Source organism: Symphodus melops (assembly GCF_947650265.1).
Source record: "Symphodus melops genome assembly, contig: scaffold_178, whole genome shotgun sequence".
NCBI lineage: Eukaryota > Metazoa > Chordata > Actinopteri > Labriformes > Labridae > Symphodus > Symphodus melops.
The window spans coordinates 42,501-54,941 of record NW_027636511.1 but is presented as its reverse complement, the minus strand read 5'-3'; the positions used below and the strand labels follow the sequence as shown (position 1 = coordinate 54,941).

At 51.6% G+C, this 12,441-nt stretch overlaps 2 protein-coding genes across 2 annotated transcripts in view; both read left to right on the top strand.

Annotated features, from left to right (window-relative positions):
* Nucleotides 1-483: 483 nt before the first annotated feature.
* On the top strand, nucleotides 484-10,623 carry LOC306819429 (guanine nucleotide exchange factor DBS-like; the record flags this gene model as incomplete). The annotated part of the gene is made up of 24 exons (XM_079373228.1): nucleotides 484-632; nucleotides 715-834; nucleotides 1,046-1,237; nucleotides 1,369-1,560; nucleotides 1,758-1,911; nucleotides 1,988-2,040; nucleotides 2,115-2,194; nucleotides 2,262-2,328; nucleotides 2,405-2,520; nucleotides 2,620-2,689; nucleotides 2,786-2,878; nucleotides 3,838-3,930; nucleotides 4,079-4,204; nucleotides 4,281-4,502; nucleotides 4,651-4,743; nucleotides 4,813-4,891; nucleotides 5,532-5,598; nucleotides 5,678-5,769; nucleotides 5,941-6,033; nucleotides 6,771-6,845; nucleotides 8,214-8,323; nucleotides 8,428-8,540; nucleotides 8,618-8,721; nucleotides 8,876-10,623. Coding segments are annotated over 24 exons (2,633 nt in total), but the record flags the coding sequence as incomplete, so codon positions are not given.
* A 419-nt stretch (nucleotides 10,624-11,042) lies between these two features.
* cab39l (calcium binding protein 39-like) overlaps nucleotides 11,043-12,441 on the top strand; it is a 9,959-nt gene continuing 8,560 nt past the window's right edge. Inside the window, exon 1 of the mRNA XM_079373225.1 lies at nucleotides 11,043-11,561. The gene's annotated coding sequence lies outside the window, so the exon portion shown is untranslated. The remainder of the gene's footprint in view (nucleotides 11,562-12,441) is intronic.

The window sequence follows — 12,441 nt, the reverse complement described above, 5'->3', positions numbered from 1 at the left end:
ACGTGATGATGACGTGATGATGACGTGATGATGACGTGTTGATGACGTGTTGATGACGTGATGATGACGTGATGATGACGTGATGATGACGTGATGATGACGTGTTGATGACGTGTTGATGACGTGATGATGACGTGTTGATGACGTGATGATGACGTGTTGATGACGTGTTGATGACGTGATGATGACGTGTTGATGACGTGATGATGACGTGTTGATGACGTGTTGATGACGTGATGATGACGTGTTGATGACGTGATGATGACGTGATGATGACGTGATGATGACGTGTTGATGACGTGATGATGACGTGTTGATGACGTGATGATGACGTGTTGATGACGTGTTGATGACGTGTTGATGACGTGATGATGACGTGTTGATGACGTGTTGATGACGTGATGATGACGTGTTGATGACGTGATGATGACGTGTTGATGACGTGTTGATGACGTGTTTATTAACACACACGTGTTCATAAAGTTTACAAACATCCATCTGACCTCTCTCTCCTCAGACTCCTCGGTCAGCTGGACGACACAGAGACGGCGTTCGACGACTTCTGGGAACGCCACCGCACCAAGCTGGAGCAGTGTCTGCAGCTGCGACATTTTGAGCAGCGCTTCCGTGAAGTGAGTCGAGCTGCATGCTGGGAAATGTAGTCTGAACACGCCGTGTTTCTAAAGCAGGACTGATCATGTGCGTGTGTTCAAGGTGCGAGGCCAACTTGATGCAACATCAGAGCGCCTGTCCGGCTTCTCAGAGGTCAGCGTTAACCCCGCCCACGGCGAGCACGTCCTCCGAGAGCTCAGCGGCCATGAAAGCAAAGCCTGTGTACGACACACACACACACACACACACACACACACACACACACACACACACACACACACACACACACACACACACACACACACACACACACACACACACACACACACACACACACAACACTTTCACCTTGAAGCCGTGTGGCTAATGACATCATCAATGTGATGACCTTAGCCCCTCCCCCTCTCATCACACCGTCTCTGTGTTCCCACAGGACGTGCTGGACGGCGCCCTGTCGCTGGCCAGTGAGGGCGACCTCCTGATAGAGAACTCGCACTACGCCGAGGACTCCATCAGGCCCAAGTGCAGCGAGCTGCGAGGAGCGTGCGAGGAGATCAGCTCCACGCTGAGGAGCAAGAAGAACCTCCTCCTCCGAGCCATGGAGCTGCACCAAGCTCTGGAGAAGGTACGAAGACGCCACGAGCGAGACGCGTGACCATGAGCGAGACGCGTGACCACGAGCGAGACGCGTGACCACGAGCGAGACGCGTGACCACGAGCTGTGATCCAACATTAAACCCATGACTGTCCCCGCAGGCGTCCCGCTGGTGTGAGGACGGGATCTTCCTGTTGGCGAGCCAGCCAGTGGACCGCTGTCAGTCTCAGGACGGCGCTGAAGCCGCTCTGCAGGAGCTGGAGCGATACCTGGACACGGCTGCACTGCACACGCTCGCCGAGCGCGGCGCCATCTGCTGCCAGTACGAGGCCGTGCTCTCCGCTCAGCTCAGGGTCAGTACCACGCGTCTCTCTCTGTAAACAGCTGACCCGGGTTCTGTTCTGCTGACTCCTCCCACATGAGCTCATTAAAGGGTCACGACATATGTGACCATGTGGAGGTCAAAGGTCAAACGGCTGTGGTTGGGTGGTTTGATTCCTGTGTTGCTGAGACATATGAAAGTCCTGGTCTTGGTCTCTGTCTCCGGCAGGATCAGGTGGAGAGATGTTTCCAGAAGCAAACGTCCGTCCAGGAGATGTTCGAGAAGAGACGCGTCAGTCTGAAGAAACTCGCCGCCAAACAGACCCGACCAGTCCAACCAGTCGCTCCCCGACCCGAAGTCAAGTCTCCACTCTCGTCTCCCAGTAAGCCTGACTCAGCACACACACACACACACACACACACACACACACACGGTGTTAACCTCCCTGTCTGTCTCAGGTCAACAGAGGAAGGAGAGAAGATACTCTGCTGATAACGTCGTGTGTAAAAAGGTAAACGCTCCTCGTCTCCACAAACATGAGCGAGAAGAGTCAGTGAGCTTAACCAGCTGCTCGTGTGTTTCCAGGCCGAGTCTCCCGTGCTGAGCGGCGGCACCAGACACGCCTCGCTGTCCGAAGAAGAGGAGAACCTGGCTGTGCTTCGTCGGTAAGGAGTCGACCTTCATCACACGGCAGGTTAAAGACGTGAGCTGAGCTTGTTCTCTGTGTTGCAGCCACGTGATGAACGAGCTGCTGGAGACAGAGCGGGCCTACGTGGAGGAGCTGCTGTGTGTGCTGGAGGTCAGAGTCTTGTTTACATTCAGCTCAGCTGCAGGAGAGCATCAGGCTTCACTTTTCCCATCATGCATCTCTGCAGGGCTACGCAGCAGAGATGGACAACCCGGCCATGGCTCCTCTCATCCCCAACACGCTGCTCAGCAAGAAGGACGTGCTGTTTGGAAACATGTCAGAGATCCACCTGTTTCATGAGAGGTGTGTATACACACACACACACACACACACACACACACACACACACACACACACACACACACACACACAGGTAACCTTTGCTCCTGCTGTGTTCTGCAGGACGTTTCTGAAGGAGCTGGAGGCGTACACGGACCGCCCCGAGCTGGTGGGCCGCTGCTTTTTAGAGCGGGTGAGAAGTTAGGACGCCATGTTTAAACCAATAGAGAGCCAGTGAATAAGAAGTGGGAGGGGCAACTTGTTAACCTCTGATTTGTTGGCGGTGCAGATGAAGGACCTGCAGATCTACGAGGCGTACTGTCAGAACAAACCTCGCTCTGAGAGCCTGTGGAGACAATGCTCCGACTGTGCCTTCTTCCAGGTCTGACCTTTCTCTGCTCCTGCTTCACACACACACACACACACACACACACACACACACACACACACACACACACACACACACACACACACACACACACACACACACACACACACACACACACACGTGTCTCATCATGACCTTTCTCTGCTCCTGCTTCACACACACGCGTCTCATCATGACCTTTCTCTGCTCCTGCTTCACACACACGTGTCTCATCATGACCTTTCTCTGCTCCTGCTTCACACATGTGTCTCTCATCATGACCTTTCTCTGCTCCTGCTTCACACACGTGTCTCATCATGACCTTTCTCTGCTCCTGCTTCACACACACACGTGTCTCATCATGACCTTTCTCTGCTCCTGCTTCACACACACACGTGTGTCTCATCATGACCTTTCTCTGCTCCTGCTTCACACACACGTGTCTCATCATGACCTTTCTCTGCTCCTGCTTCACACATGTGTCTCTCATCATGACCTTTCTCTGCTCCTGCTTCACACACGTGTGTCTCATCATGACCTTTCTCTGCTCCTGCTTCACACACACACGTGTGTCTCATCATGACCTTTCTCTGCTCCTGCTTCACACACACACGTGTGTCTCATCATGACCTTTCTCTGCTCCTGCTTCACACACACGTGTGTCTCATCATGACCTTTCTCTGCTCCTGCTTCACACACACACACGTGTGTCTCATCATGACCTTTCTCTGCTCCTGCTTCACACACGTGTCTCATCATGACCTTTCTCTGCTCCTGCTTCACACACACACACGTGTGTCTCATCATGACCTTTCTCTGCTCCTGCTTCACACACACACACGTGTCTCTCATCATGACCTTTCTCTGCTCCTGCTTCACACACGTGTCTCATCATGACCTTTCTCTGCTCCTGCTTCACACACATGTGTCTCTCATCATGAGAAGAGTGATGTCACTCTGTTTGTCATGAGCAGGAGCGCCAGAAGAAGCTGGAACATAAACTTGGTTTGGACTCGTACCTCCTCAAACCGGTCCAGAGAATCACAAAGTACCAGCTGCTGCTCAAGGTCAGCTGAGCTCCTCCTCCTCCTCCTGCTCCTCTTTCATCATGATCCACATTTATTCTCAATGTTAACTTCTCCTCCTCCTCCTCCTCCTCCTCCTCCTCCTGCTCCTCCTCCTCCTCTTCCTCCTCCTCCTCCTCCTCGTGTGCAGGAGATGTTGAAGTACAGTAAGGGCTGTGACGGCTGTGACGACCTGCAGGAGGCGCTGTCGTCCATCCTCGGGATCCTGAAAGCCGTCAATGACTCGATGCACCTGATCGCCATCACAGGATACGAGGTGAGAGACACGAGTCAGCTGGAGCTCAGAGAACGCCATGTTTCATGGCTCTGATTGGCCGTCTGTGTGGTTGCAGGGTAACCTGTCAGAGCTCGGTCGCCTGCTCATGCAGGGCTCCTTCAGCGTGTGGACGGAGCATAAGAAAGGCCACGCCAAGGTGAAGGACCTGGCCCGGTTCAAGCCCATGCAGAGACACCTGTTCCTGCACCAGAAGGCGCTGCTCTTCTGTAAGAGGAGGGAGGAGAACGGCGAGGGCTACGAGAAGGCGCCGTCCTACAGCTTCAAACACTCCCTCAGCGTAAGCTGTTAGACCACGCCCCTTAAAGTCAGCTGACTCCACAGACAGACAGCAGTGATTCTGCTGAACCCCCCAGAGTCCAGACTCCTTTGGACCCGGGTCTGTTTAATGATTGCATCACTTCCTGTTGACTTGGTTCTCTCCACAGATGAGTGCGGTGGGCATCACGGAGAACGCTAAAGGGGACAACAAGAAGTTTGAGATCTGGTGCAACTCCAGAGACGAAGTGTTCATCGTGCAGGTGACGTCCCTGACTCTGAAACCACAGAAGAAGAAAACTCACAGACCACTAAACTGTGTCTCCTCTTAGGCGTCCACGCCAGACATCAAGACGGCGTGGGTCAACGAGATCCGGAAAGTTCTGACGCAGCAGCTCAAAGCCTGCAGAGGTAACACACGAATCCTCCTCGTGTCCTCGCCGCTCTGTCCTTGTGTCCTCACTGCTCTGTCCTCACCGCTCTGTCCTCACCGCTCTGTCCTCTGTCCTCACCACTCTGTCCTCTGTCCTCACCGCTCTGTCCTCTGTCCTCACCACTCTGTCCTCTGTCCTCACCACTCTGTCCTCACCGCTCTGTCCTCTGTCCTCACCACTCTGTCCTCACCGGTCTGTCCTCACCGCTCTGTCCTCACCGCTCTGTCCTCACCGCTCTGTCCTTGTGTCCTCACCGCTCTGTCCTTGTGTCCTCACCGCTCTGTCCTCGCCGCTGTCCTCTGTCCTCACCGCTCTGTCCTCACCGCTCTGTCCTTGTGTCCTCACCGCTCTGTCCTTGTGTCCTCACCGCTCTGTCCTCACCGCTCTGTCCTTGTGTCCTCACCGCTCTGTCCTTGTGTCCTCGCCGCTCTGTCCTCGTGTCCTCACCGCTCTGTCCTTGCCGCTCTGTCCTTGTGTCCTCACCGCTCTGTCCTTGCCGCTCTGTCCTCGTGTCCTCACCGCTCTGTCCTCTGTCCTCACCACTCTGTCCTCGTGTCCTCACCGTGGCGGTCGCTCTGTCCTCGTGTCCTCACCGTGGCGGTCTCTCTGTGTTCCAGATGCCAGTCAGCAGAAGACGTCCGACTCTCCCAGTCCGACCAGCAACAACTCGTCCGTGTCGCTCAGGTTTGACTGATCTGCTCGTTAGCAGGTTGTCCTTTTGTACACTGTGGTGACCTTCTTCTTCTTCTTCTGTTGTTTTCAGTCCGTTTCGTCAGAAAAACCAGAAGAAGCCGGAGGAGAAGAAGGCGGAGCCAAGCACGATGTCAGAGGTCAACTCGTCGCCCAAACACAAAGGTGAAGGTTTGAATCAAAGCTGTTTCTGCAAACATCCTCTGTTTCTCCGTCTGTAACCACAGCTGGCTCTTCTCCCCTTCATCGCCTCCATGGCTCCGCCCCCTTTCTCTTCATCGTTCACTCTCTTCTCTGTTTCTCCTCCTACCTTCCATTTCAATCCATGGTCTGCAGATGAAGCGGTGACCAGCCCGACCTCTGACAGGTCCTCAGGGGCTAAAAAGCGTTTCACTTTGCAGGGATTCAGCAACCTGAAGAGCCCCAAAGGTAACGAGCAGGAGGCGGCTGGAGGCGGCTGGAGGCGTCCCCACACGTCCTCGCACACGTCCCCACGCGACCTCGCACACGTCCCCACACGCGTCCCCACGTGTGTCCCCACGCGTCCTCGCACACGTCCCCACGCGGCCTCGCACACGTCCCCACGTGTCCCCCCACACGTCCTCCCACGTCCCCACGTGTCCCCCCACGTGTCCCCCCACGTGTCCCCCCACGTGTCCCCCCACGTGTCCCCCCACGCGTCCCCCCACGCGTCCCCCCACGCGACCTCGCACACGTCCCCACGCGTCCTCACACACGTCCTCACACACGTCCTCTCACACGTCCCCACACATGTCCTCGCACACGTCCCCACGCGTCCTCACACACGTCCTCACACACGTCCTCTCACACGTCCCCACACATGTCCTCGCACACGTCCCCTCACGTCCTTGCACACGTCCCCACGCGTCCTGCACCACGACAACATCATCTGATTTCACACACCGCTGACAAAGCAGTGGGAGCAGCTTGAGGTCAGGACGTGTGGCGGCAGGGGATCGAACCCCGACCTGCCGCTTTAGAGCGACAGCTTCAGTCTGTACACTGGTGGAAGAAACAGCCCGAGCCACGCTCAGAGTTTAGACGCCTTAAAGACGGCGTGCAGCGTGCTTTTGGCTGTGACATCATTCTCTCTTCTGACCTGTCTTTGTTTCTCCTCTTCTCGTTCCTCTCTTGTCCCGGGTCAGGATCGACCCCGAGCCCCGATCACGCCTCCAAACGTCACATGGTCAAGAGTGACCCCACCCCGGTCGGCTTCAAAGGTAGACTGTTGTCACGCATGTCACGTGTTCATCGAAGGGTCCGACCTCCTCGCCATAATAACCTCCATCACACACGTCCTCTACGCTCATGTGTCCACGTCTCCACCAATCAGACGTCCTCCTGTCCTGAAACATGATCACGTGTGCTTCTTTCACAGGTCGTCATCATCATCATCATCATCATCATCACGGGAGGGCGGTTCTGTTTTGTGAATGATGTCATCGTTCATCGTTTTAAAGCGACACGCTCACTTGACTTCTTCCAGGTTGTTAGCTTAGCATCTGTTAGCTTAGCATCAATCCTTCGCCTGAAGATAAGAAACGACCTCACTGACCACGGTGACCTCAGACGGGTCAGAGTCTTATGACTCCAGGTAGCCCCGCCTACTTTGCTGTATTGTCTGTTTGACGTTTCGTGCTGGGGTCAGAGGTCGACGTTTAGACAGAGCGGCGTGGTTAACCACGCTGAGACGAAGGGGAACACCTGAGTGACATCACCAGCACGTCTCTCACTGATTGGCTCTCTGTCTCCATCCAGAGTCGCCTCCTCACATCAGCCTGAGCAAAGTCAAATGGATGAGCACGTCTAGTCTGTTACAGAGCAAGCGGCGAGGTACGCAGCCGCTGTGACGGCGGCGAGCCGCTGTGACGGCGGTGAGCCGCTGACACGTGTGTGCTGTGGTGTGTGCTGGTCAGGAGGTAAAGTCGGCCTCTTTACGGGCTCCAGGGTTCTTCCTCGCTGGGTGATGGTGGCGTGGGGAAATCAGAGCGGCGTGACAGAGCTTCCTGACTGGACGGAGCTGATTCTGCTTTGAGTGTGTTACAGTGGGCGTGTCCGTCACAGACTGCGAACAGGAAGTGGACGTAGCTGCTAAAATAATCAACAGATTCACTCGGTATATTCCAGATGTTTCCGCAGGTTCAAAGTGAGACCAAGAGGAAACACGAGGTTAGGATCACTTCACGGGTCTCAGGTCTCAACATTCAGGATCAGGACTCTGAACATGAACCACACGTGTAGTTCCATATGTTGTCCACTGGAGGGCAGTATAGACAGAACAAGCAGAATCTGATCAAACCAAACAGACACTATGAGCTCTGGTCTGTTGGGTCATGCTGGAGAGAAAAATGCCCATATATGGGCGGGAGGAAATAAGTATCATGAAGCTGATTTTACTTAAAAAAAACATTTCACGTCCACTTCTTCTAAACAATCTGTGAGGGACTTTGTGTGTGTGTGTGTGTGTGTGTGTGTGTGTGTGTGTGTGTGTGTGTGTGTGTGCGCCCCCTTCAGGATTTACTGCGTCTCCCTTCTCAGGTGGCTTCTGCTTCTTACTGATGAACTTTCTCCCCCCCCCCCCCCCCCAGGCTGGACCAAGGCGTCGCTCTCTGTGGACGCGTCAGAGGAGCATGATGGGTACTCGAGCAGCGAGGACCCCGTGACCTCGGAGGCCGAGGACGACGTGGGGAGGAAACTGGTGAGCTCTCACTCTGCCTCGTATATCTGTGACATGTTCCTGGTTTCACCTCCTCCTCCTCCTCCTCCTCCTCCTCCTCCTCCTCCTCCTCCTCCTCCTCGCAGGCTCCAGGGAAGTACACGGTGGTGGCGGACTGTGAGAAGGCGGGACCTCAGGAGCTGTCCGTCAAGAGCGGGGACGTGGTGCAGCTGATCAGAGAAGGAGAGGAGGGACAGTGGTAAACATGGTTTGTTTGACACGTGGTGGTCCGTGTGCCTCGCTCACATTGATCACATGTTACTGCTTCGGTTGCAGGTTTGTGAAGAACCTGCGCTCGTGTAAGGAGGGCTGGGTGTCAGCAGCAAACCTGCTCAGCCTCATCTCAGAGTCCAAGTCGTCTCAGTCGCTCAGCAGCTCAGGTACCTTCACCTTCTCTTCTGACTGTGAGGATGCTTCACTCAGTCCTGAAGGAGGCTTCATGATCCTGAGCCAACATGATGAATGAATATGACACATAAAGAGATGATGGAGTTCAGACTGATCCTCCTTGTTGTTTGTGTGTTTGTCCTGCAGATGGCAGCGTCTCCGGTAACCTCAGCACTTCCTCCAGCTGCAGTGAGACCTACACCAGCTACTCCGACATCAAACCCTGACCCCTGACCCCTGACCCCTGAGTCCTGACCCCTGAGTCCTGAGTCCTGAGTCCTAACCCTCCTGTCTGGACCTACAGAGAGACTGCTGACCCTGACAGGACAGAATCACAGCTGTCCTCATGTCTCCTCTCTGCTCTCTTTTCAAACCACGTCACATATTTTAGGATCTGAAGGCTGAAAGAGTTGTGGAGTCAACAATCACACATCTCAGACAAACACCTCACATCCTTCAGAGACCACGGAGACCGTCAGCAGCTGAACCCGGCAGAAGATGACATGTTTGTGCCCCCCCCCCCCCCCTTCAGATTATGTAGCATGAAGTCAGACAGGCTGAAGAGCGTCTGCTGTTCAAACCTCAGATGGTTGTGAGGAACATGCACACGTTCCAGATCCTCCATATCTGTCCTACACTGTGAGCACACCAACACTCTGAGTGAAATACTTTAAGTCCACCGGGGGTCCTAGGGGACCGAGGGGACCGGGGGTCCTGGGGGTCCTGGGGGTCCTGGACTCCTCTGACCACAACGGCAGCTCGTAACAACTTCCAAACCTCCTCCTGTTTCTCTGAGCGATTGTGCAACTCGTCAGTGATCTGTCTCAGGAAGAGTGGCGTGGGCGGGCCGGTGTGACTGCCTGTGTGTGTGTGTGTGTGTGTGTGTGTGTGTGTGTGTGTGTGTGTGTGCTGCCGAAGTCACCCAACAAGATTCCGGTGTGTTTGTTTGACGCTTCAGTTGAACGGGCCGACGTGGACGTGTCACAGGAAGTGTTGCCTTCAGGTGCAGATCAAACTAAACCTTAAAATCAGTGACCACGTCGGCCTCTGACCGCTGAACCTCTCCGAGCACGCAGAAATAAAACACACACAGCAAAGACCGAGGGAAGAAGACAAACACACACATGATCTATTACAAGGTGAGAAAGAGCTGGACATCAGAGTCCTGGAGCGTGCAGCACAGTCCAAACAGGAAGTGGGAGGTTTGAGATGTGTTGATGCCTCCACCAGTCAGCTCGTTCACACAAAGTCACACATGAAATGCCCGCCCCGTGCTCCCTGCGTCCACTCTCTGTGTCCACTCTCTGTGGACACTCCCTGTGTCCACTCTCTGTGGACACTCCTTGTGTCCACTCTCTGTGGACACTCCCTGTGGACACTCTCTGTGTCCACTCTCTGTGGACACTCTGCTGATTTTTACTGGACTGTGGAAGGAGAGCGTTCTGCTGTACGGCCTCTCCGTGTCACGCTGTGGCTGGTTCTATGTCACAATGAGAAATGTTCTACTTGTACAGATGTGTCCTCTGATACCTCCAGTGCATGTCTCCTCGTCTCCTCGTGTCCTCGTCTCCTTCTGCATGTTCTCTCACTACAGGAGGATTTTGTACCAGGCACAGGTTACTTTTTTGCCCTCTTGTAAAAGCTGACACGATCACATCATGTTGAATTGTTGGATTTTTCTCCGGAGCAAAGAGAAGGGTGATGATATATTATTATTATTATTATTATTATATATTTTAGAGTTTGTTTTTATGCAGCACATTGCAGCAACCACTGTCTTTATTTTCCTAAAGTATCTACTGAATATGGTGTTGATATAAAGAGATTATAATGAGACATCTCACTGTATATTTGTACATGATGTAAAATAAAAAGCAGCTTTAATAAAGTCTCAGTTTCCTCTAAACGTTGGTGGAAAATAAAGTGATTTCATTTATATTTTAATTATATTTTTTATTAAATAATTCTTCTTTGTTGATTTATTAAAGACTTAAAAAAATATTAAAAATATATCGGTGAAAACCCGGAAGTGTAACAATAGTCACGTGGTTTCCAACGTTCAATAAGCTTTGCGTAGTTCTGAGCGTCATGATTTGAAGTGGGGCGCGTTCCAATTCATTCAGTGTCCTTTCCTCTTTCCTCCCAAGGTTTAATAAAATTAGAATTGTATCACGTGACATGTATAAGATGTAACTCAGTCGCGTGTTCATGTAACTTTGTTTTCATCATTCATGATGAAGTCACGCGAGAGGAGAGGAGCGGGAAGTAAGGTGAGAAAAGCTGTACGCGACCCAGCCGCCGCTGGAAAGATACAGATGTGTAAAGCCAGCAACAACTAGCGGAAGTGACGTACATCAGTCTCGAAATAGTTTTTAGTGTGAAATAATAAAAAAGTGTTGGAATAGGCCGTTATTATTATTAATAATATAATGATAATAATTATTACATGTTAAATTGTTGGATCAGGGTTGTGTTTCTGTTTGTAGTTTAAATATGAGAATAAATATAAAACGTTTTAAGACCGTTTGAGAGCGCGCCTCTTTTTAAGCTATTATTGTGGAAGGTGAGACCGGAAGTGCTCACACAGCGTTTTGTCGCCAGCTTCACGTAATCAGTGTTAAAGGAGCGAGCAGATGGATTTGAGCTCTTCAGAGATTCACTTTGAGTTTATAACATTTGGAGACTGTTGCTAACGAGCTAACCAGCTAACCAGCTAACTAGCTAACCAGCTAACCAGCTAACCTGCTAACCTGCTCTCGGACTGAAGCGGATCCGGGAGGCTGAACCGGGACGGGATCGTTGAAGACCTTTATAGACCCCCACCCCCCTGAAGGTATGTGTCTGATGGTAAATAAACACTGACAGGTCTGTTTGTATTTATGAGGGGGGGTTGGGGGGTGTAGCCTCTTACACCGTCTGTTTTTGCGGCCTATCAGGACTTTTCACTGTCATCTACGTCACGAGGTGTATTTACCTGTACCACGTGATCTTTATACTTTTACAGTATAGAACTGTTTCTGTTATATTTCACCTTTGCCGTTTTACTTCAGACCACGAGCATCAAGCTTACCGGAGGGGAAACAGACCCATTTCCGGATAAGTATTTCAAAATAAAACCTAGACCGGCGATTATTTCGTGGGTTGGAGTTTTTATTTATTGTTTTATTTGATAGTGACAGACACAAATCTGTATTTAGTGTTTTTAACATAAACACTTTTACAAAGTGACTGTTACCAGATAATATTATTAATATAATTATTATATTATTATTAACATTGTTATAAATAATCATATTTGTATTATTATATTATATTTACACCATAAAAGAATCATGTTGATAATAAACAGATAAATCAGAAGCTGATGACAGATGTTCTGTGGAGTCACTGTTTCTAAAACTGTTTAAACTGTAATAAATAAAACAGAGCTGAATAACAGGAAGGTTTTTCTGATGAGATATTAGTTAGTTTCTTTTATTGGACACACGATAGCGTCACATATAGCACAAACATTCGTGTATTTAAACTTGTAGCAGCACAGAACACACTTCCTGTTGCACATATATGACATCATCATTCTGTGTGACCGTCTTCAAAGACGGACTGAGCGAGCCCAGAACACGCATCCAACCATCTTTCTCTCACATATCTGATATGTCAATCATCCTGGTTTTTAACCAGCAGTCGGGTACTGTGCTCATGAGCATTTCTGC